General features: G+C 41.1%; 1 protein-coding gene across 3 annotated transcripts in view; it reads left to right on the top strand.

Annotated features, from left to right (window-relative positions):
* The window catches only part of PRKCZ (protein kinase C zeta), a 72665-nt gene that overhangs the window by 2267 nt on the left and 46571 nt on the right, over positions 1-23827 (top strand). For 2 of the 3 annotated variants that reach the window (XM_070955985.1, XM_070955986.1), the window contains exons 3-6: positions 2361-2591; positions 5843-5964; positions 7400-7489; positions 8485-8535. In XM_070955985.1, the coding sequence (XP_070812086.1) occupies positions 2506-2591; positions 5843-5964; positions 7400-7489; positions 8485-8535 (349 nt within the window). In that variant the 5' untranslated portion in view covers positions 2361-2505. Of the gene's footprint in view, positions 1-2360; positions 2592-5842; positions 5965-7399; positions 7490-8484; positions 8536-19164; positions 19245-23827 lie in introns of those variants that run through there. The other variant, XM_070955987.1, reaches the window with a different exon arrangement.

The following is a 23827-nucleotide window of genomic DNA, read 5'->3' as shown; positions in this document are numbered from 1 at the left end:
GATAGATACGTTTTGTGAGGGATTGACATTGTCAGTGGAAAAAATGTATGAGGTCTACTTTGCTGGGAAGGTGTAGAAGGAAAGAAAAATTGAGATATTATTTGATTTGTATGCCATTTTTGACTTAGATGATGGTCGTTCCTGCCGTTTTCTCCCACAATAATAGTTGGCTTCCCTGTCAGGTTCCTTGTGGTTGGTTATGTGTGTGGCACAAACACACCTATTGTGTGACTCAAAGCTGGTTCAATCAAAGGGTGGAAAAGGGTGAGCGGATACTATTATTATTTAATACAGTATAAAGGGCTTTTGTACAAGAGAGGAGAGTTTTTTGTCCCACCATGAGCATTACAACTAAATAAACAGAGGAATCGGTGCCAGGGTAATAAAAATGAAGATGCAAGATTTTCAATTAAATATAATTGGGCTAAATTATAGTGATGGGATATTGAGCCAGGAGGTAAACTTGATGCTGAAGGAACAGGAAGTCTTTTTAAGAAGGTGAGCCTGTGTGGTAAGTGGGTGAGGCCCTCTGAGTAGAAGGTGAAAAGGGTGTGTTTTTCCTTCTCTTAAATTATAATGTGAAGAGGGCATTGGTGGTATGCGAGGAATGCATGTCTGTCTGGCAGCCCAGAAGTTACAGCAGGGGTGGGGAACTATGGCCCTTTCATGATTTGTGGACTTCAACTCCCAAAATTCCTGAGCTAGCATGGCTGGCTCAGGAATTCTGGGAGTTGAAGTCTGCAAGTCATAAAGGGGCCATAGTTCCCCACCTCTGAGTTAAAGGATAGCTGAAGTTAGAGGCTGTCTGCAGAGAATGGGAGGGGCTGCAGTCCTTTGCACCCTTAAAAATAAGAGGCTTTGAACAGAAAGGAGCTAATTCTTAAATAGGTAAAGGTAAAGATTCCCCTCGCACATATGTGCTAGTTGTTCCCAACTCTAGGGGACGGTGCTCATCTCCGTTTCAAAGCTGAAGAGCCAGCACTGTCCGAAGACGTCTCCGTGGTCGTGTGGCCGGCATGACTCAAGCACGCCAAAGGCGCATGGAACACTCTTACCTTCCCACCAAAGGTGGTCCCTATTTTTCTACTTGCATTTTTTTTTTTTTACTTACTTTTGAACTGCTAGGTTGGCAGAAGCTGGGACAAGTCACGGGAGCTCACGCTGTTGCACGGCACTAGGGATTCGAACAGCTGAACTGCTGACCTTTTGATCAACAAGCTCAGTGTCTTAGCCACTGAGCCACCATGTCCCTTAATTCCAAAATAAATATATTTAAATTGCATTGCTATTATAGGAGATCCAGAAATAGAACAGTATGCTTTTAAATGAGGAGGGTTATACAGTAGAGATAATTTCTGGGAAAACTGAGCTGACTCTCTTCTTTCTGTGTGAAATGAAGAACATTTATATTGTTTTATTTGTTTACTAGTATAATTTGATAGCTTATTACTAACCTTGGCTATCACTAAGTGTTGTATCTTTTTATTCTTGATGAATGTATTTTATTCTCCTTATGTACACTGAGAACATATGCACCAAAGACAAATTCCTTGTGTGTCCAATCACACTTGGCCAATAAAGAATTCTATTCTATTCTGTTCTGTTCTGTTCTGTTCTGTTCTGTTCTGTTCTATTCTACATTATTCAGTGACAGGTAGCCAAACACATATTTACACTCCAGAACACAAAAGTTGTAGAGTTACACTTGCCCCATAAAATATAATGTACAATATTTAAATGTTCACAAGATTTAAGACACGATTTGTGAATCTGACAAGTTTCTTAAAAGTCATGAGAGTTGGGTCTGTGGAAATGCTAATCTTTTTATTAAAGGTAATTTGCTTTTCAGCTGTTCTAACTAAATACAAGGATGCTAAAATTTGTTCTATGCTTCAAGACTGTGTGATTACGATAAAAACAAAATGTAAACTTTCCAATTTTTAAGAATTCCTGAGTCAAACCTTACTGGTGATTAGAAAATTTCCTGCTGAACAGATTATATTACACATTTTGTAGTTTCTGTGCTTGGAATCAAGCCAGCAAATTTGTTTGCTAAAAATTATTCAGTTTTTCAAGCAGGGATAACTTAACGATATTGGCCAAAATGTTACCTGCTTTGTTTTAGCAGATGCAACTTTTATTCTAGAATGTATACAATTTAAATGTAATAATGTTTAAAGTTACAAGGTTGGGGTTTTCTCCCCTTATGGTGTAACCTTAAGCAACGGTATAAAACTTCATTGTAGCAAGGAAAGGTACACAAATTACATTGTTGACTTGTTTGACTTTGCATGTCCTTTTTAGGCTTAATTCAGTATTCATTATGTTTTCCATTCATTTTTTTTCTTTTTTGTGTATAGACTTTTGGGTGCATGCAGTCTAATGAAGTTTTTTACTGGGAAGAAGCATAAAAATGTTGCCTGTTCATTTTTCGCAACCCCTCATCATTCCTTGAATGATTTGGAAGATGAGTCTATAAAACGAGGACATTGTTTCCCCATTTGAATGTTGCATAGTATCATGCCTAGCAGAATGGGATCAAAAATGAACACGAAGAAAGACTTCATTAGAGTAAAAACGCATTATAATGGGTAAGTTGCATTAAGGGTGTTTTATGCACTTGCATTCTTCTTCGCTCGTTTCGTTCAAGCCACACAGGTAGTCCTCGACTTACAACCATTCATTTAGAGATCTTTGGGAGTTAATGACAGAACTGGGAAAAAAGTGACTTGCAACCAGTTCTTGTACTAATGATAATCACAGCATCTTTACGGTCACGTGATCAAAATCCAGATGCTTGGCAACTGGCATGTACTTACTACAGTTGCAGATTTCCAGGGTCATGTGACCTTTCCAGCTGGCTTCCAGCAAGCAAAGTGAATGAGGAGAGCCAAACTTGCTTAACAACCATAATTCACTTAACAATTGCAGTTAATTCACTTTAACCATGGCCATAAAAGGTCATAAAATTGCCAGTTAACAACTGCCAGAAATTCTGGTCAAAAATTGAGGACTATCTGCATATATTTGCATTTCTTTCATTTTCATTGAAGACAGAATTCTCTTATGAAATTTTTGAGCTACTGTTTTGCATACTTCGGCTTTCTTGCTATCTTAAGCATCTCCAATGTGACTGAAGCACATTTTGAGGGAGAGGGGAAAAAAAAAAAAGAATTTGGCAAAGATGAAAAGTTGTGCATTTGTCGACCATTATCTATTAGTAGATTGCCCTGTGGTAAAAATGTTCAGATCTGTGCTGTAAAATGAATTCAATGACTTCTTTAGTGTAAGATATTTTTATTTTTTTACTACCGGTTCTGTGGCTTGGTGGGCATGGCAGGGGAAGGATACTGTAAAATCTCCATTCCGTCCCCAATCCAGGGGAAGGTTACTGCAAAATCCCCATTTCTTCCCGATAAGCTGGGACTCGGGAGGCAGAGAATAGATGGGGGCAGGGCCAGTCAGAATTTTTACTACCGGTTCTCCGAACTACTCAAAATTTCTGCTACCGGTTCTCCGGAACTGGTCAGAACCTGTTGAAACCCACCTCTGTGTCAGACCTTCCTTTATTTTCACATTTTGTAAAATGGATCTGGTGAAAAACCTTCCCCAGAAACACATCACTTTCAGTGGGGAGGGGTTTAAATCAACACAGTGTAGAATCCTTTAATTCCTCAGTCTGGGTTTATTGATCACACGTAAAGCATGGTATAAATAATTTTACCAATGGTTGCCACTACGCAAGGGATTTCTATTTTCATACGTGTCACACATTGTGGAGGCGCCGACATCAAGATACAAAATTAGTGTCAAGAATTATTCGGGAAGGTGTTAAATTATTTACGATGTCTATTTCTGGTACAGAACACCTTTGATAGTGTGACTCAACTGAAGTCTTGTAAGCATGAGGAAGTTGTACTACCCATGTTTGCTAATGTGCCTCCTTGAATGCTTAAAAGGTGGATACCTTATACATTTTGGGTGTGACAAATATATTACTTAAAGTGGTATCAGAGTTCAGGTTGCAGTAACATAATCTTCCTTCAGGAATGAAGTCTGTTGGGAGGAATGTATTTTAATTAGAATTTTTCCAGGACTGTACTTCATGCTGACATTTTGAATAAAAGGCAGTTCTCCTGAATATGAAGTATTTACGCTAGTAATACTATTGCTAAATTTGCAGATAATTCAACAGTGGTGGGACTGATCTCTGGAGTGGATGAGTCTGCCTATCAGGATGAGGTGGAATGGTTGCTTTTGTGGTATGGAGACAATAACTTGGTCCTTAACACCAATAAGACCAAAGGAGTTTATAGTGGACTATAGAAGGAATAGATCAGACACCCAGCCCTTGCTTATCGACGGAGACCGAGTGGAGCAAGGGGCCAGTTTTAAGTTTCTGGGTGTTATCATAAAAAGAGGACCTGACCTGGAGAGCTCACATTGCAGCCCTGGTCGAAAGGGCCCAGCAGAGATTATACTACCTGAGACTTCTCAGGAAACAACAACTGAATGAAAAACTGCTGGTGGTCTTCACAGAGAGCATTTTAACTTACTGCACCGGTGTATGGTTTGCCAATTGCACAGTGGCAGATAGGACAGCACTCCAGAGGGTCAACGTCGTTGTCCAGGGGATTATTGCTTGCCCTCTCCCCTCTCTGGAAGAGTTTTATAGCTCCCGCTGCCTTAAGAAAGTTCAAAACATTATTAAAGAAGCATCTCATCCTGGGCACCCCCCTTTTTTTTTTTTGAACTATTACCATCAGGCAGACAGTACAGGACAATAAAAACAATGAAAAACAGCTTCTATCCCAGGGCAATAACCATATTGAATTCTACGGTATAGTGCAATACCGTGTTTTCAATTTCAAGTATATAGAAAGTAAAGGATGTATGTTTGTGTTTTTATTTTTATAGTTATAATGTACACTGAAGATGGCATTTAATTTCGTTGTACCATGGGCAATGACAATAAAGTAAACTATAAACTATTTTCTCCTATCTCCTGCAACGTTTCAAATCTTACTTAACCATTCTTCACCTCCATAAGTTGAAAATAGTCTACCTCTCCTTTTTTTCATTGTACATTGGATCTAGCTTGCTGCCATTTAATGCTAGTTTTTTTTTTTTAAACTGCTTTATTGTAGTTGCTTAGCTATGTTTGGTTATTCTTGATTTACTGTTTACAAACTGAATATTTCCACATACCCAGTTTATGCTAGCTTAACCCAAAATGGGAACGGAATTTTCCATTTTATTATTTGCACCTAATAAGGGTGGTGCTTTTTTCCACCAGAAATTTGATGGCTTTTAAGATAGACAGGTAAATATCAATGGACAGAATCACAAACATGGACATTCCTGACTATAAAACATCCAATATTTTTATTTACCAGTAAAAAGCAGAAATCAGGGCAAATGTGGCTAATAATTTATCTTTGAGACGTAATGATAAATGTTACCATTTTCTGAGATATCTAATAGCCATCTAAAATGTAATCCTTTCACAAGAGCCTAAAGATCTTGGCCTGGGGACTTATTTTATGACCTTTCTTGCCACATTTATTAAGTGAATCACTACAGTTGTTAAATTACTAACACGGTTGTTAAGTGAATCTGACTTCTGCTCAATTCTGCGGGATCGTTCCTTTTTGAAACCACATATTTATTTACTTATTTATATTTATTTACCTGTGCACAGATGTTGCATAGTTTCAAAACGTGTTTCCAGTTCTTTGAAGTAGGAAGTTGCCAAGGAACTTGACTGAACTAATCTGCCTTTTTACAAACACCAGGCGTTTTAAGCATTTTTTTACTTAATTTGTGAATTCATCTCTTTCAGGGACATCCTCATTACCAACCTGGGTGCCTCAATGAACTATGATGAACTTTGTGATGAAGTGAGAGAAATGTGCAATTTATCACAGGAACAACCAATTACCCTGAAGTGGATTGATAATGAAGGTATTTCAGGCTTTTTGTAACTGGTTTTGGAAAACATTTTTCCCTAAAGCACTTTATGGCGCAGTTAATTATCTGGGCTGAAAAGGAGATATTAAACGGATAACTTCTTATTTCAAAAGCCTTTTCAAACTGTCACTCCATTGGCAGTTTCAGATTAGGGAAATAAAAACTGAAGTCATTAGGGACATACCATATCTCACTTTATTTTGAATTGATAGCCTCAGATGTTCAGACTAGCCATAATTTCCCTTTAAACCTTGTCTCATAAGTCGGCTGAATTTTATGATGGTTTTGCTGAAAATTGAAAGTTAGCAGTTAAACGGTGGTATAAGAAACAATGGGTCTGCTTAATCTTTGCCGCGTTTGCTTAATTATTGCCACCAAAAAAACACCAGTTGGCCCTGTGATTGACCGGATTTACAGCCGTCATGGTATATGACCGTAATAGGCAGACTCCATTATGGTGGGTTGTATCTCAAGGACTGCTTGTATAGATCTCCCTTTCTTTGCACCAGCTAGAGAGGGAAAGGAAGAATTTGGTGCCTTCTATTAGCTTGTAGGGAAGAATTAAAGTTTTAAGAGCTTAAGCCAATGTGACTGATTAACTATGGTTTTTAACTTAATACATTGTGTAAACCTAGCCAGCTGTGGTTCCTTAGTAAACTATGATTAAACCTTGGTTAATAAACCATGACCAGAGCTATATTAGTATATTGTTTTGTTCAGAGGGCAGATTTACATAAAAAGCACTGCAGAGCTTGAGTAAAATTTGTAATTATATTGTTTCCTTAAAGCATAATTACTTTGTTCTTCAGTCAGCATAGACAATAATATAGCGGGACTGATATATTCTGATGCTTTCTAACTTCAGTTGTTCCACATTATTCTTGGGGGGCCTCACTTCATGCTTCTCTCTGAATAAGCGACATTAAATCCCATCAATCGTCTGTTGAGAATTTGCTTTAGGAAAAGGGTGTTTTCCAACCAAGGAAGGCATAATAACACACTAAACAATCCTGCAGAATGATTGCCATCTTTTTAAATGTTTGCTCTGCTAATTAGAGGGGGAAAAATTGTGACTGAGGGAATGAATAGCCAGCCCTACTCTATGCTATCCTGATTTTCAGTGTTTTATTTTTATGCCAGGCTATCATTTCCCCACAGCCCTTCCAACGAGTAAGAACTACGAGACGGAGTTACACTCACGTTTATGAAGGGAAGGGTCTCTGGGTCCCAGAACAATTCATTTTTCAACTGCTAAGCGTCCCTTTCTCCGCTGTTCTGAAATGTATAAATGAATTCCCACGATCTCCAAATCACACTGTTTGAAAATAAGGGAGGGGTTGGAAGAAAAAAAAATTTTAGATGAGAGAGTTGCACACACGGATTGCTTCCATAAATGACATTCTTTTCTTTTCTTTCTTTTTTTAAATAGGTGATCCCTGTACCATTTCGTCTCAGATGGAGCTGGAAGAAGCCTTCCGTTTATATTGTCGGTACAGAGACGAAGGGCTTATTATTCATGGCAAGTTTTGAGGCTTGTAGTTTAGCAATGGTTTTGAGCTGTATCTTCTCGAAATCCTGCTTTGGTGTCTTCCGTTCTGTCTTCTTTCTCAAGCAAACTCCAAATGCAGTGTTGAGGCATCAACTGGCCTCTTTGGATCGGTGCCGGAACAACAAGATCTGATCCTTACCCCATTTGACGCTTATGACACAATCCTGTCTACCTACCGCGACAAATAAACTAGAAGACGTGCTTCGTGGTCTCTTTGGTACCAATACCCACTGGTGAAATTTCTTTTCTCTTGTCTCAGCTCTGGAACCATTTCCTAAGAAGACCTTCCTTGCATTAAAACCTCTTTGAGGACTTGGTGAAGATGGTCACTTTTGCAGCAGGAGGGCCTTTACTGCAGGAGTCTCTTGCCTGTTTTAACCAAATCACTCTTTTTTTCACGGGCTTTAAAACGCTTGTTAATTGTCACTGGGCGTGTTTTCCTTGCAATTTTCTTGTCTTACAATTTTGTGTTTTGTGTGATCTTAGGAGCCACGTAACGCTTTGATCAAAGCAGAACTGGTGTATAAAAATGTCTTCAATGATAAAATAAATGAGATGCAGTTATAATTACAAGATGGTTGTTCAAAAAAAAAAAGAAAAAGAAAAAGAAAACCTGCCCCAAAAAATCATAGGAATTTATCTTCTGCAGCTTAAGTGTATTGTTCTGATTGTGAATTTATCCTTCTTGTATGAGAGTGCTCCTTGCTCATCCTTTCCTTTTTTTCGAGGATTATTTTCACTGCCCATAACTCCCTTCGTGCGTATTACTTTGGCAAACCCCTTGAGCCTGACTTTCCTTTCAGTAATTGGTGCCTGCGAAGAATTCCCATATTTTTAGAGTCCCGGTTTTGTGATTAAGAAAGTAGTCTATCACTGGCCATTTATTCAAAAGGCCGAGTAGCTAGGAAAGACTCCTCTGTAGGAAATATATATATTTATGACGCGTATTTTATGTTTTGATGCAGTCTTCCCAAGCATCCCAGAACAACCCGGCATGCCGTGTCCAGGGGAAGATCGTAAGTATCGGGGCACAGAATTCGGGGTTTTTAGAAAGCTTTAGCTCATCCCTTCCTCTTTTGATTTTCCTTCAAAACGTTTATGGCCTGCAAAGGGAAAAAAACTACAATGTCGTCGTGATGCATTGCTAGACAGAAATTTTCTCACATGTAAATAGTATTTAAAATAAGTGTGTTGTTTTATTCAAGTTACCCCAAGGCATTCATTCATGTAGCAATTGTCTGCATTTCTTTCAAGCAGCATTTTTTTTTTTTTAATTTCATCCTGGAGTGTTATGGCTGCTTTATACCATGATAGCAAAATTCCAGGAAAAAAACTACACAGAGGTGCATTATTGTGTCTGCATTCTGTGAAGTACCTTTTATTTGCTCTAAAGAACTGCACATTCTTATTCTACGTCAGTATTAACAGAATGACTTCTTTTTTTATTTGGAGACCTTATTTTCCCAACTGGGTTTATCTTAACGGAGAAGAATACTAACAGCCTTGAACGTGCAAAGGCAAACAGGCAGTTACTCGTTCTGCTCCTGATGTAATTAGAAGCAGAAAATTAGGTATATAGTGGCATCTCTGGGAAAGGCCAGGAAAATGAAGACGTTGGTTGCAACTGTGTGATCAGTCAGCCATGTCCCTTTGTACATACATGTGACATGTTGATCTGTGTACAGGCAGTCCTCGACTTATGACCACAGGTGGACCCCAAATCTCTGTTGCAAGTGAGAGTTGTTAAATGAATTTTGCCTCATTTTACGGCCTTCCTTGCCATGGTTGTGAAGTGAATCACTGCAGTTGTTAATTTAGTGAATTTTAATCACATGACCATTGGATGCTGCAATGGTCATAAGTGTGAAAAACTGAAGTCACTTTAGTCACTTTTTCCAGTGCTGTTGTAACATTCAAGAGTCACTAAATGAATTGTTGAGGACCAACTGCACTAAAGAGACAGGGCTTCAGTTACATTGTCAATAATATTAGTTTGACATCCTGTTTACATATCATTCGAATTAAGAGACCTGGCTTATGGCACCGCTCATAAAGATTGCAATTTTGACTCCTCAACAGTTCCCCAAGCTATGATTCTCCAATTAAATTCTCACACTTTCCTACTTCTCAGCTCTCTGAATTGTGGTAACCTGAATAGTACAACTCGCCTTGTTCAAATTCCAATTTAATCTGGACCTCCTTGTCCATTTTATCTAGAGGTACTGATTCCGTAGTAGTGACTGCAGCGCAATGGAGTTGTCGAGCGTTTTTGTTCCAGATCATGTATGTTTGTTTGCGTGATAAATATATACACAGAAAGAACATAGTGTAGTTGCAACAGATATACCAAAAAGAGTGTAGCGTGTCGGAACCTGTCAAAAATTTGGCCTGGATCAGAATAACTGCTTTAGCATCCATGAGTGTTCTTGATATGTTTCTAAAAGAACAGATCCAGCTGCCATATGATGAATTTTAAAACCAAAGGGAATTCTTTAAACCGTTGGTCACAGCCCTTGTAGAGGAGTCCACTGTTCTGAGTGAATAAATAAACTTTCAAGTTATATTATTCTGATGTAATATTCTGATTACATCAGTTTTCCACAGCAGTTGTAACATACCAAGTGTGACCCATTGTGCAGTTTTGTGAGTTGCACAGAGCGGTTGTCAATCTGCAAGACCGACTTGTCTGAGTAGATACGTAGGGATTCGCCTGAAGTTGCTCTAACCTATTTTGTAAACAGCTAGCCGCACCCACCTATATTAATAAATTATGGATTAAAAAGAGGAAAGATAATCCAATTTATGTAAATCTTCCCTCTCTGGAGGTAATTCCTGTGAGAGAGTTACTTGACAAGATTTTGCTTGTAGCTCTGTCCTAATTTCCATTTGTTTTTCATTAGGGACAGCAGGGAAATAAATATGTTTTTAAATATATATATATAAAGAAAACCAAGCAATTTTTGGTGAAACAAAACAGTTCAGAGTTGCATCTGCTGGTTTTATATTGTTTGGGAATATTATTCACTTTAACTGTCAATGCAACATTATTGTTCCAAGCTAAAACTTAAAAGCCAAAGAGGAAGGAAAGAGGGTTACCGTACCTTACAAAAAGACTAAAAGATTATATGTGAAAAAAGTATTCACGATACTTTAATCCTATTTAATTTGTCAATGTGTTGGCACTCTAATAATTTAGCTCAGGCTAACAGGACAAAGTTTATTACTGCCAGTAAGATTACATACTCTGGCCGTCAGACCAGTTAACTTTCCCTTAACCTAAATCTAAAACTTGGATCCTATGTCAGAAAAAAAAAAAATCAGTTAAAACTATTAATATGGCATACCTTCTTTCAGTCACTGGCACCTCGATAAGAGTCCCAAGTCATGTAGTGTTTTCTTTAAACAGATTTTAAGAGTAGGGGTGAAAATAGTCTTCCAATAATATTTGCAATCATAATGATTGATCCATTTGCAAGGATACTTAAACCAGATTGGCTGGGAATGCTTTGAACCCAGTCTTTAAAGTCGAGTTTCTCAACCGTGGTCATTTTCTGAGGATAATGACAATGTTATCCATTTCAGTCGCGTCTGACAGTTGGCGATATTATGGGCCAGGTCCAGGGGTGGGATTGAAAAATTTCAGCAACCAGTTCCCTGCCCGGTTGCCGGGTGGGCGTGGCCATGGGGGCGTGGCCTAGTCAGCTTCTTGCACCATGGCGAGGAGGGGCGTTTTTGCCCTCCCCAGGTTCCGGATGCTCTCTTCAAGCCTCCAGGAGGTTGAAAGTGGCCTCCCCCGGGCTCCAGAGGCCGAAAATGGGCCCGTTTCCAGATTTCTGGTACTTCCGGTAGGTCCATTTTTTGCCCTCCCAGAGCCTCCGCGTGGGTCCTGCACTTAACCTGGCATCCAAAACAGGCCACATGGAGACTCCGGGGAGGGGAGGGGTAGGGTGCGTGGGGTCAGCCAGTCCTTGCAATTATTGGTTTGCTGAACCAGATTAAAATTAACATCCGGTTCACCCAAAATGGTCCGAACCGGCTGGATCCCATCCCTGGCCAGGTCTCTCCACTGCTGCTTTGACTTTTTCTACGCTCTGGCTAGTGTCAGCTCTGATGGTCTCCAGTCATCGTGTTCTTTGGTGGCCTGGCTTCCTTTTACCTCTAACTCTTCCAAACACTCTTCCAAGCTTTCCCCAGTGAATTCTCACACCTGAGCTGGCCAAAATAAGTCTTGTCACAGTTTTGTGATTTTGCCTTCCAGTGACATATCTGGAGTTATGCGTCCCAGTACTTGCTTGTTGGTCATCTTTGCTGCTTGGTTGTTGGTCACATTTTCAGATGGGTGGACTTCAACTCCCACAATTCTCCAGCCAAGGAATTGAAGCCCAACCATCTTAAAATTGCCAAGATTGAGAAACACTATTTGAAAGATTGGTTTGGCCAGAGAAGAACTAAAGGGGGAAAGAAAATCTATAAGGAGAAGCTGTAAAGCTAGATTGGAAATACTTTTAAAACCGCCAAGCATTTTACTGGTACAAATCTTACTTGCTTTAGGAAACAGGTTAGCTAAACGAACGTTACCCTGTGGTAAGATGGGCCGCCAATAAATTTGATAAATAAATGTTGGGCGGAAAAACAGCTTGCAGTCAAAAATTGAGCAATCTAACAATCGTGTGAATCGAATTGGCATAAGTCTAGTTTCAGCACAGAAGAAATGAATTGGATGTGGAACTGAGCGCCCCCACCCCCCACCCCAGAATTATCCTCAGCAATTCGTTTTGCAAAAAATTCAGTACTTGAGGAGATACTTCCATTCTTTTGCATGGAAGAAAAAAACATTACATGTTTTGTAATGTAATGTAATGACTTTATTCCTATTTAGTATGTACTAAGAAACCCACATTAATTGCTGAGATTGATTATCAAGCTGTCAGGTGCATTAATTGTTTCTTCCAGGTGACATGAAACAAGAAATCGCTCTCTGGTATGCGGAACAGTTTTCTGTTTTGAAAGATTTTTGACTAGCAGCAATAATAATTTTAGCTTTACTATGATAGCTAGTAAATTTGGGGGGGAAACCTTTGTCTAAAAAGGCTATACAATCCAGCTGGGTGCAAGAGATATCAGACATATTGTTGGCATCAAGGAGAAAGTACAATTTTTTTTTTCCTCACAAAATTTGGTTGTAAAAATATTACCAATACATGCATCCGTGCCTTTGCTAAATCGAATAAAAGTTAAGTGGGACCAATACACAACATTATTTGAATTACTGGGATAGTCTCAGATAAATGATCAGCAGTGGAAAAAAAAAAAACCTCACTTGACAAGTTAATCTTTCATTTAGCTTCGATGCTTAGATTCTGCCAGGGTGTAAAAATACCATTTTACAGGCCTCCGTGGCATTTAGCACTCTGAAAGACACATGGTGGAGGGTTTTGTTTTTTTCCGTGTTCATATCTAACCGTGGTGTCATATAGATGCTTTTCACAAAAAACATTTAGAAACACTTGAACGGTTATGCTTGTATGATTAAAGATGTTCTTCCTCTTCTTCCTGATCTATGAGATTACTAAACGGTGCGCGCGATTGGGTAAACATAAATGCAATATATACCTCTAGTTCTGTAAGCAATTTTGCTGTTCCTAAAATATAGTTGCTCTCGAGATTCAGTTGAAAGGCTGGTTTGTCTCGGAATTCACTTAAATAAGTAGTAATTCAGCCGCGAAGTGATAACAAGTTTACATGAAAAAGAAATGAATTATTATCAGTGAAAGTTATCGATATCTTGAATACTTCATCATCATCATCATCATCATCATTTTAGATGTCTATCCACTGCAGGACGAAGGCCTCTTCTGCAAGTTTCTAACCAACTTGCTTGGTTGTTGGTCTTGAGCTTTTCTTTGCCAATTGGGCCTTCAATATTTGCTGATGTCCTCTTGTTTTGGGTCTCTTTTGTGAATGCTTTTGATCAAGTGGGATCCATTCTTGGCCCACCTGCCCTCAGTTCTTCTTGCTATGTGACCAGATCATTTCCATTTCGATTCTTTTACTCTTTGGATGGCATCGTAAACGTTCACTTGTTTTTTAATCCACATGCAGGTCTTTCTATCTTGTCTTGTGATGCCGAGCATGTGTATCTTTCCATGGGTCTTTGCGTCACTCGTAGCTTTTTTTATACTTGAATAATACGCCCCAATCATTATCCCTTGTGCAGGGTCTATAACAGCAGTTGCCCTGTGCTGGATGCTTTGGGAGATGCAATACTAAACTCAAGCCTCTTCACATGGACCGTTGCTAATACTTTGAGCTAGATCAACGGTCTCCAACCCTGTGGATTTCAACTCCCAGAATTCTCCAGCCAGCATGGCTGTTGTCTGAGGAATTCTGGGAGTTGAAGTCCACAAATCTTAGAGTTGCTAAGTCTGGAGATCTCTGAACTAGGTGGCGAATTTGGCTTGAAACTGAGAGCCACATCTGCATGAACCTTGGTCGGGTTGAGGTCTACCTCCATCGCAGGGGCGGGTTCCAAACCCCATCGCTACCGGTTCGCTTGTGAGCATGCGCAGAAGCATCCAGGCGGGTGGGTTTGATCATCATCTTTTAACAACCCCCATAATCCTCTGCGGGATGGAGTCTGGGCAACTGAATGGAGCTGAGTGTTTCCTGGCCGGATGCCTTTCCTGTCGCCAATGCGGAGCTTTGTTCAGCAGATATATTCTCAATGTGCCCAGAGAGAGAGAAATATCTGCCTCTACCTAGGATTGAACTCACAGCCTCCTGATTGTGAGGTGAGAGCTCCACCTCTAGGCCAGCTCAACACTTGTTTGATTGCTTTGATGCTATGTTCAAATTATCTTGACTTAGCCCTCTGAAATGAGAAATTTGCAAGTTTACATGGTAAAACAATTACGGTTTTTCCCTATAAGTGTGTGCCATCTGCCCCCCAAAAACTAGAGAGAGAGAGAGAGAGACAGGCTATCTTAGGCCATCTTGGTACGATTTTGTCTTAACGGGTCCTCGTCTTATGACAGTTTGTAAGAGAAACCCCGAAGGTCCATATTTTGCAAGAAAATGCATAGCAGAGAATTTCGTGTCTCAATAGTTCTTTATTGAAAGGGTTATATAATAATAAATGGCTTTTACAGCTTTGTCCTTGTAGAATATGCCATACGCTTTGAATCTTTACAGTATTGATGATAGTAGCTGGAGAAATGTTTTTGTGCTCAGCTCAGAAATAAATGGAAGGAAACCTCTCCCCACCAGCAGCTAAATGTAAAATATGCTTCTATAAATCCACAGCTACATTGATTTAAAACACTGGCAGCTACCAGCTTGTAACAAACCGCTTTGTGGTTCGTCACAAGCCATTGTTTCCATTGTGGGGTCAAAGCCCAACAAAATTCGGCTTCTTCACCCAGATGCAGATAGTCCTCGACTTAAAAGACCACCATTGAACATTCCTGTTACCTCCCCCATTGACTTTGTTTGTTAGCACGTCATTAAAAAGTGATCGCATGACCCCGGAAGACTTGCAACCGTCATAAATACGAGTTGGTTGCCAAGCCGCTGAATTTCGATCACGTGACCGGGGGGATGCTGCAAAGTTGTAACTGAAAAACGATTGTAAGTCACTTTTTCAGTGCGTTTGTAAATGGTCACTTAACCAACTGTTGTAAGTCGAGGGCTAACTGTAGTCACACTAGCTTTTAGAATAATTTCAGTGTATCTGTAGATTAATCGCCAGGTACTGCAAGGCTCTCACCACTACAGAGCAGGCCTAAATAATCTTTGGGGACCCCTTTAATACATTTAGAAAAACTCTTTATAAGACGCTGAGCTTGTCGATCGAAAGGTCAGCAGTTCAGCAGTTCGAAACCTTGGTGCCGCGTAACGGGGTGAGCTCCCGTGACTTGTCCCAGCTTCTGCCAACCTAGCAGTTCGAAAGCAGGTAAAAAAACAATGCAAGTAGAAAAATAGGGACCCCCTTTGGTGGGAAGGTAACAGCGTTCCATGCGCCTTTGGTGTTGAGTCATGCCGGTCACATGACCACGGAGACGTCTTCGGACAGCGCTGGCTCTTCGGCTTTGAAACGGAGATGAGCACCGCCCCCTAGAGCCCGGAACGACCAGCACGTATGTGCGAGGGGAACCTTTACCTTTACCTAAGCCTGTTGTAGCTGTTGTGCTACCGATTGGATGTGTGTCTTGCCACAGAAGGGTGAGGAACCGTGGCACCACCTCTCCGTAGCAATGGTGAGAAAAAAAAAAAGAATCAGATCTGTAAAGAGTTGACCCACCTGGTCTAGAGCTAAACCTGTGGCCATAATGATCAGCTACACTTATTAACGATATCTCCCTGGCATTATCTCACAAAGTCGCTTGATTTGACAGTCCCATTATAAATTATGGATTTGTATAGATTAGCGTAACTCAGCTTGACCTAATTCTTCACTGATATGTGTAGGAATCATGCTCTCCTGCTGTTGCCAGTGGTCAGCCTGCATTACACATGAAACACTTGAAAAGAGAGCTCTAGAGAAGACAGTTGATAAATGTCTCGGAGATGCACTAAATTAATACCACATATTTCATCGTCCTCTGGTTCCCAAAAAGGTGTCTATACTCTGGAACCAATGTTAATTAATGGCATTAATTTCTGACTATTAGCAGATAATAACTGCAGCGGTTGTGTACAAATCAGTTTGTTTCCATTTATGTCATCGTTAGAGGCTTTTAAACCTCCAAATAATTTCCTTCTATACACCCTGCATATCTGTCTATATAGAATAGTTTGTGCTCCATCATACTGCTATAATTCTCACTAAAAATAACTTGTGGCTTTGGGAGAAAAAAAAAACACAGCAACACCAGTCTCTAGTAAAGCTTGTTTTAATTGATCCTAAAATTCTCACTCATTCTCCTGTCTGGTTGTTTACAGTGAGCCATATTTAAATTTCTTGTGCCTGGAAATTATTTTGGGAGACCAGAGCGAGAGATTTTCAATTCTCCGTTTCCCTCAAAATAGGCTGCCACTTAAATTAGCAATCTGTTAGTCCATGCTCATTTTCTACAATGGCACAGAAAATATGGACATTCTGGAATGAATCGAATAGACAGTATGTGGTTAATTGTCCCTTCTCTCTTTATCATGAAAGGAGATGTTGTTTGTATTGGGCTGTTACACAATGCTTACATTTACCGCTGTGCGAAGTAAACACTCTTTTGGGGGTTGCTGTTTTTTTTTTTAAGGGTCACTTCCTCCAAATTTCTTGCAGATCTTTTGAATGCACATCATTTCCTAGTGTGTTTTTTTTAAAAAAAAAAAAATTCAGATTAGGAATTTTCTTTTGGATAGGACTTGTGTGGCAAAAGATACAACTCGTTTTTAATTACAGGTATGACCACAATTCGGCTGGGATGCAATGGCTCAGTGGCTAAGATGCTGTGCTGGTCGATCAGAGCAGTTCAGCGGTTCGAATCCCTAGTGCCGCGTAACGGGGTGAGCTCCCGTGACTTGTCCCAGCTTCTGCCAACCTAACAGTTCGAAAGCACGTAAAAAAATGCAAGTAGAAAAAATAGGGACCACCTTTGGTGGGAAGGGAACAGTGTTTCGTGCGCCTTTGGCGTTGAGTCATGCCGGCCACATGACCACGGAGACGTCTTCGGACAGCACTGGCTCTTCAGCTTTGAAACGGAGATGAGCACCGCCCCCTAGAGTCAGGAACGACTAGCACACATGTGCGAAGAAACCTTTACCTTATGACCACAATTCACCCCAAAATTTCTGTTGTTAAGTGAGACAGGTGTTGAGTGAATTGTGCCCGTCATAAATATGAGTCAGCGGCCAAGCATCTGAATTTTGATCACATGACCACGGGATGCTGAAACGGTCGTAAGTGTGAAAAACGGCTGTAAGTCACTTTTTCAGGGCCATTGTAACTGAACGGTCACTAAATGGACTCTTGTAAATCAAGGGCTACCTGTATCTCAAAACTTTTTAAATTTTGTTGTGAATTTTGAAACTTTAAAAAAAGGGGCATTTTATTATTGTTTTTAGGGCTTTCTTTGTGCCCTCGGGCAATACAGTGCAGTCCACGGTCGTAAGCGTGAAGAACAGTCACAAGCCCCCTTTTTCAGTCTTCGAACGGTCACTGTCGTAAATCGGGGACTACCTGTACATTTGCAGCCATGTCAGTTTCAAGTATAGCGGACTTCCCAGTTTCTCATCTCCCCCCCCCCCACCGCCCCCCCAAAAAACCCCTCCCTGGGAAATCCTCTCTCTATTCCCTCCCTTCCACTTCCTGTTTTGTCTTCACAAGCGTGTGAAGAAGAAGATGCTTCTCGCTCCAGGATTTTGTGGTGCGCACACGACCACAAGTTTCCTCCTCCGTGGGAGCGGATGGCGATAAGGGCGCAAGACGAGAAAATTAACACCTTCTGATTTATTTATTTTTTTAGGATAAGAGAGGGAGGACTTCCTGGGGATGGGCTCACGGCCGTCATTGTCGCCGCCGGCTTCTGTATCCAAAGCAAAAGATTCCCCTGTTTAGCTGTGGAAGCCTAAGAGCCCCACGGATTTAGCCTGGACGTTTGGAAATCTACCTCCCACGGCGTTTTAAAGTACATGCCTTATTTTATCTGGGTGGGGTTTTTTTTGTTTTTAAATGGAGAGAGAAAAAAAATTGCTCCTTAACAGTCTTGCAATCCTCAGCTGGCTCGCCACATGTCTGAAACCTGGGTCTCCTTAGAACCCAATCAGTTCTCCTCTCTCTCTCTCTCTCTCTCTCTCTCTTTCTCTCTTTCCCCTCCTCTTTCCGGACCCTTTGCCGACGTACCCTTCCCTAAGGCACCTCTCCCGTAACATTTGGGGGAAACCGAGGCGTGCTTTTCTCTCTCCTCGCCTCCCCGGCATCCGTGCCATGTTTTAGTTTGCGCCTCGGCTGCCAGCGAGAGAGAGAGAGAGAGAGAGAGAGAGAGAGAGAGAGAGAGAGAGAGAGAGAGAGAGAGAGAGAGCCTCCCAAGGGGGCCAGTCCAACCCGTGCCTGGATACATGAGGCAGGGATGTGAAAGAACAGGATAACTAGCCTTCCATTAAATATTGGCTCTTAATATTCCAGCTTCTTCCCTGCCTGTCGTCCTTTTTTTTGGGGGGGGGGGGTTGTCTAGCAGCAGCCAAGCAGCAGCAGCAGCAGCAATGAATTAGCCGGCAAGCACAGCCTGGCAGCATCCTTTTTACTGCATTGTAAAGCATAACAAATTACATGCGGAGGAAGGAAAGGACTGAAACCCAGTGAGTAACGCTTTCCCCCCCACCTCCTTCTCCCTCGGTTTCCTGTGTTTTTTTTTTTTTTTTTACTGCAATTGTTAGGGCGATGCAGTCGGTGGTCTGGGCACGCAGGGCGAGGGATTGTAGGAGCAGCAGGAGCATTGGGCATGTATTGGGATGGTCCAGTGTACCTTGCCCGTCGTCGTCGCAGTTGCAGCCCACACAGATCTCTCGCCGCCGCTCCTGGGATGTAGCTGAGACAGCTCTGAGAAAGACAGGGAGGAGGGGGGGCCCCCGGGGAGGACTTGCCCTGAAAAGACGTGCTCTCGCCAGGTGACGGGCTTTGGGGAGGGTGGGGGGGTGTAGAGAGAGAGAGAGAGAGACCAGACAGAGGCGTCTGCGGAGGGATGCTGCTCGTCGGGACCGATGAAGGAGATGTACCCCAAAAAACCTGACGGTATGTCTGCGTCCGCGGCCTGTTTTATGGCGAGGGTGGGGTGGGGGGTGAGGGGTGGGATTGTCTCCTTCTTGGTTTGGATTTCTGACATATTTCCGAAGCAGCCTCGGAAAAGAGCGGGCGCGTTCCTCCGCCACCAGGGTCCAGGAGAATAGGATGGTACTGCATTGCTACATCAGGCGGCATCGATCCGTTGAATGGGCAGATTGGATTTTGTGGCAGGGGAGCCGGCGCTCACCCCACGATCACTTTCTTTAATCCGGCTTTTTATTCCATTTATCTATATATATATATATATATTTACAGCCGAGAAACTGAAGAGAAGACGCTTTCGGTGGTGGTGCTTGTTGTTGTCGTTGTGTAGCTGGGCTTTTCTTACTCATGCCCTTTTCGGACGCGGGTTCCTCGGATGCGATCGGGGGCGCCTCTAATCGGATTTGTTGTCAGGAGTCTTGGGCCTGTTCGTTTTTATCTTATTTTCGCGTCTTTGACTTGCTTTGTCCGATACAAAGGTTTAATGTTTGATATTTGTCTCGGCTGACAATGTCAGCGATCTGGGTGTCCCCTTTTTTGCTTTGAGTGCAAAGGAAATCGTAACTCCTCGCCTGCTTTTTCTGGTGCTTAGACATTATTTTCCCGAGGGACCATCGGTTGTATCTTACAGAGGATGCTACGCATTGTTATCCGAAGGAAGAAAGTAATAGTACGGTCCAGAACGTGAATTGCCTCTCCGTTCCTGGCCTGTAAACATTGTGTGACTCACAGCTTTTCCCTTCAATTGTTGCCGTATTAGCAGCCATGCTTAGGTTATTCAGAGCACGTGAACGAATACCCTTCCTCCCGGTGAAGAAAGGGAAGGAGCGTGAAGAGATGATGAGGCAACTCTGGCGATAGCGGCTTGGCTTTGCAGAGAGTAAACCTTTTGTACTACAACTAGCGAGGCAAAATGTGGTTGGATCGGTTTGGGTGTGGGTGTGTAAGGGGAAATTGAACTGGCGCCTTTGGGAAAATATAAATAAATTTTGCCGGCCCGTATTGCAGCTAATTCAGGGCTTCCGATTCCAAGTCTGCTTTCCCCCACACCATGGAAACAGATTCTTTATTTTGGAAGAGAAATGCAGGCCTTTAATAGGATAATTTCCATCCGATGTTTGTGGTTACCTAGTTGGAAGCATTGATGTTTGGGGCAATAGCGAAAAAAGCTGTCCCTTCCTTCCTTCCTTCCTTCCTTCCTTCCTTCCTTCCTTCCTTCCTTCCTTCCTTCCTTCCTTCCTTCTTCCCTTCCTTCCTTCCTTCCTTCCTTCCTTTCCTTTCCTTTTCTTTCCTTTCCCTTCCTTCCTTCCTTCCTTCCTTCCTTCCTTCCTTCCTTCCTTCTTTCCTCTCCCCCCCCTCCCCAAACAACAGGAATTTCTTCCCTAAGGAAATCTGCTTTTGAAACCCCAAGGGCTTTTAAGAAGTGATCTTTATTTATTTCTTTATTACATTTATACGATCCTGGCATGAGTTTGCTGTTTATAAAGAAGTGGGGGGTGGGATTGGAAATAGCACCGTTCAAGCCCCAACCCTTTTTTGGACTCTGGAATGTGTGCGGTTGGTTCTTGAAAGAAGCTTTGTTGGTTTTTGAATTCTCAAGAGTGCCCAACTATCCCAATTTTTTTTATTTTTTTATTTTTACACTTTGAACTTAGAGCAATGAGACGGAGGCAGTAGGGTTATTTCTAGCATTGGGGTGTGGTTTGTATAATCATCCCCACATAAAATTTAGGTGTTCAGACTGTGTAATTGTTTTCTTACTTCTTTTCATTCCAAGCATGTTAGTTCTGTCTCTTTTAAGGCCCAGGATATAAATAACTTCTTCTGATTTGTAAATATTATAACTTCAATCAGCATGGGATGGTTTCCAAGCCTGGTTAGAGTAAAATAGGAGTTACGCTAACGGGGGTCAACTTTGAGGGGTCCTTGGTGCTCCCTGAGCCTGCTTGTTTTCTTGTAGACGTTTCATGACCCAACAAGTAACAACATCTGTCTTAGTTAAGGAAGGGGATTTGTTTCTCAGTTTATATTCTGATGGCTTGTCTGTCTGTGTGGGTGGGGGCGGTTGAGATTCTTAGTTTGGGCTGTTTACTGATGGCTCTTTGGCAGTTTCTTGATTGGGGTATTGCTTGCTTGATTGCTGGTCTGAAGTTAACCTTGGAGTTAATTACTGGTGGAGAGGTGCAGAGTCTTTTTCTCCTTTGGGCTGGGCGATTGTCTCTTTTGCATAGTCTGTAGATGTTGTTGATGTCTATGTGTCTGTTGATGGCTGATTTGTCAAGAGGGCCAGCTTCTATGATTCAACTTCGCTGTGGAGGAATTGGTTTCCTTAGGAAATTTAAGTTCCACTTTTCATTGATGAACAGGTCATCGAGTCCCCCCCCCCCCCATGAACGGCAATCCCCACAGGCGTCTGAAATTCTCCATCTTTTGAATGACGGTTAAGTAAACAGGATTATTTCCACATCCGTGTCGCATTGTGTGTGGGATGCCTGCGTCCCCATCTAAGCTTCCAAGTCAGCTCCATTAAAGATTATATAGCCCTCTCATATTTATGTTGCCATTGTTTCTTGAATGCTCTTTTGTCAAGTTGGGTCATAACTGGCTGGCGTGCCAGTTATTTCAAATGGCAGCTCTGCTGAATCTGCTTTTTTTTTTTTTTTTAAAGGTACTTTTTTTTCCTTTACGTGCAGGAGAATCGTGAACAAAACGGGAATCTAAAGGTTGCTTTCTTGGTTAAAAATCTGATTCTACTTCAACTTACGTGGTTTGGGGAGTTTTGGGAGATTGTCAGGAGAATCAAAGGCAATGGGGGAATCTGGGCTTCTGGAGTTGGATGAAATAGAGGTGGAAAACCTGTTGTTCAGAAGTGTGGCCTTTAAACCTGCCCATCTCTTAATTGTTGCTTCTTTAGAAAATGTCCCACGAGTCAGTGTCTAATCTAGGTGGGTGATGTAACAAGTTAGATGCATAGCATGGCTGCAGATCTGTTGATTTAAGAGATTAAAAAATATTACTTTGGGATAATATTTTGGTCTTGTGTTACCCCAAGAAGGAACTTGGCCATTCAACAGGCTTTCCTGCATGAGATGATTGTTCCTTCAGATGAGCAAACCAGAATTGTGCCACAAAAGTCTTATGTATGGCTATTAACATCTGTATTTCTCGTTCATAGAATAGAATAGAATAGAATAGAATAGAATAGAATAGAATAGAATAGAATAGAATAGAATAGAATAGAATAGAATGGAGTAGAATGGAGTAGAATAGAATAGAATTCTTTATTGGCCAAGCGTGATTGGACACACAAGGAATTTGTCTTCGGTGCATAAGCTCTCAGTGTACATAAAAAAAATACATTCATCAAGAATCATAAGATACAACACTTGGTGATAGTCATAAGATAATAAGTAAGCAATCAAATCATACTAGGAAACTAAATAAAACAATATAAATTGTAAAGATACAAGGAACAAGGTTATAGTCATAAGCAGAAGGAGATAGGTAATAGGAAGGATGGGAATAATAATAGTAATACAGTCTTAGTATTACTTACACACATGTATTCAAGATAGAAGCAGGCTTTGAATATTCCAGGGAGATTCTGATGGGCTTGTGAATAACTCAAGGGGACAAACCATGTTCTGAGAAGCCAGGATTGATATGAGCTAAACAAAGGCAACTGTTGTGATAGGTTGTAAAAGTGTGGGTAATTGTGAGCATAAGTCTGGGTAATTGTAATCATGAAAGAGTACTAGAACTTGGAAATGGAAATAAAGGATATTAAATTGAATGTATTTGGATAAGCAACCAGCGTAGATTGCTTTAAATTAGATGATTACACGATTCAGGACTTTAGGCCTATAGAAAGGAACCATAGGACAGCAACGTTAAAAAGTCATTGCTGAGTGCGTGCTGGACTTTTACCCAGTAAACAGAAGATCATATCTATTAAAATGAAGAGATGGATAATACATTCAACATAATTGACACGTACTATAGATGTAATATCAGGAATTGTATAGCAAATCAAAAGGGGTGGAAGTTACAACATCAAGAAAAGACTACCAATTTGTAATTGAAATGAACGTATGGATGGGATAAATGCGATAAGGTTGGCAATAACAGAATTTTGTAAGGAGAATTGTTCATTTATTGCTAGTCTCCGTTTCAAACTATCCATGGACATCTGCAGGTATCTAACATGGAATAAGGAAATACACAGTGGAAAAATGCAATCCAGCAACTAAGACGCTTGCAAATTACGGAACAGATCCTGATCGTGTTAAATGCATAAAAATACAGTGTATATGTGCGTGAAAGTTTTGACCAGTAGGACATGCATTCAGAATATAAGGTCCCCATAAGAAACAGATTCATCATCCATAGCTTATGTGAGAGAGAAACTGGGAAGCTAAGAAAGAGATAATAGGCAGGAAATCCAAATGGGGGGGGGGGGGAAATCCTAAAATTTCAAAGAGGAAAAAATCAGACAGAATAAGCTTTCATAATCGCTGAAGAAAGATGGTAGGCCTTGAATGATTACACAA

This window comes from Pituophis catenifer, unplaced genomic scaffold (assembly GCF_029215685.1).
Source record: "Pituophis catenifer annectens isolate HBS135680 unplaced genomic scaffold, rPitCat1.0.hap2 SCAF_18, whole genome shotgun sequence".
Classification (NCBI taxonomy): Eukaryota; Metazoa; Chordata; class Lepidosauria; order Squamata; family Colubridae; genus Pituophis; species Pituophis catenifer.
Note: the sequence above shows the minus strand (reverse complement) of the source record. Positions and strands in the feature narration are given on the sequence as shown.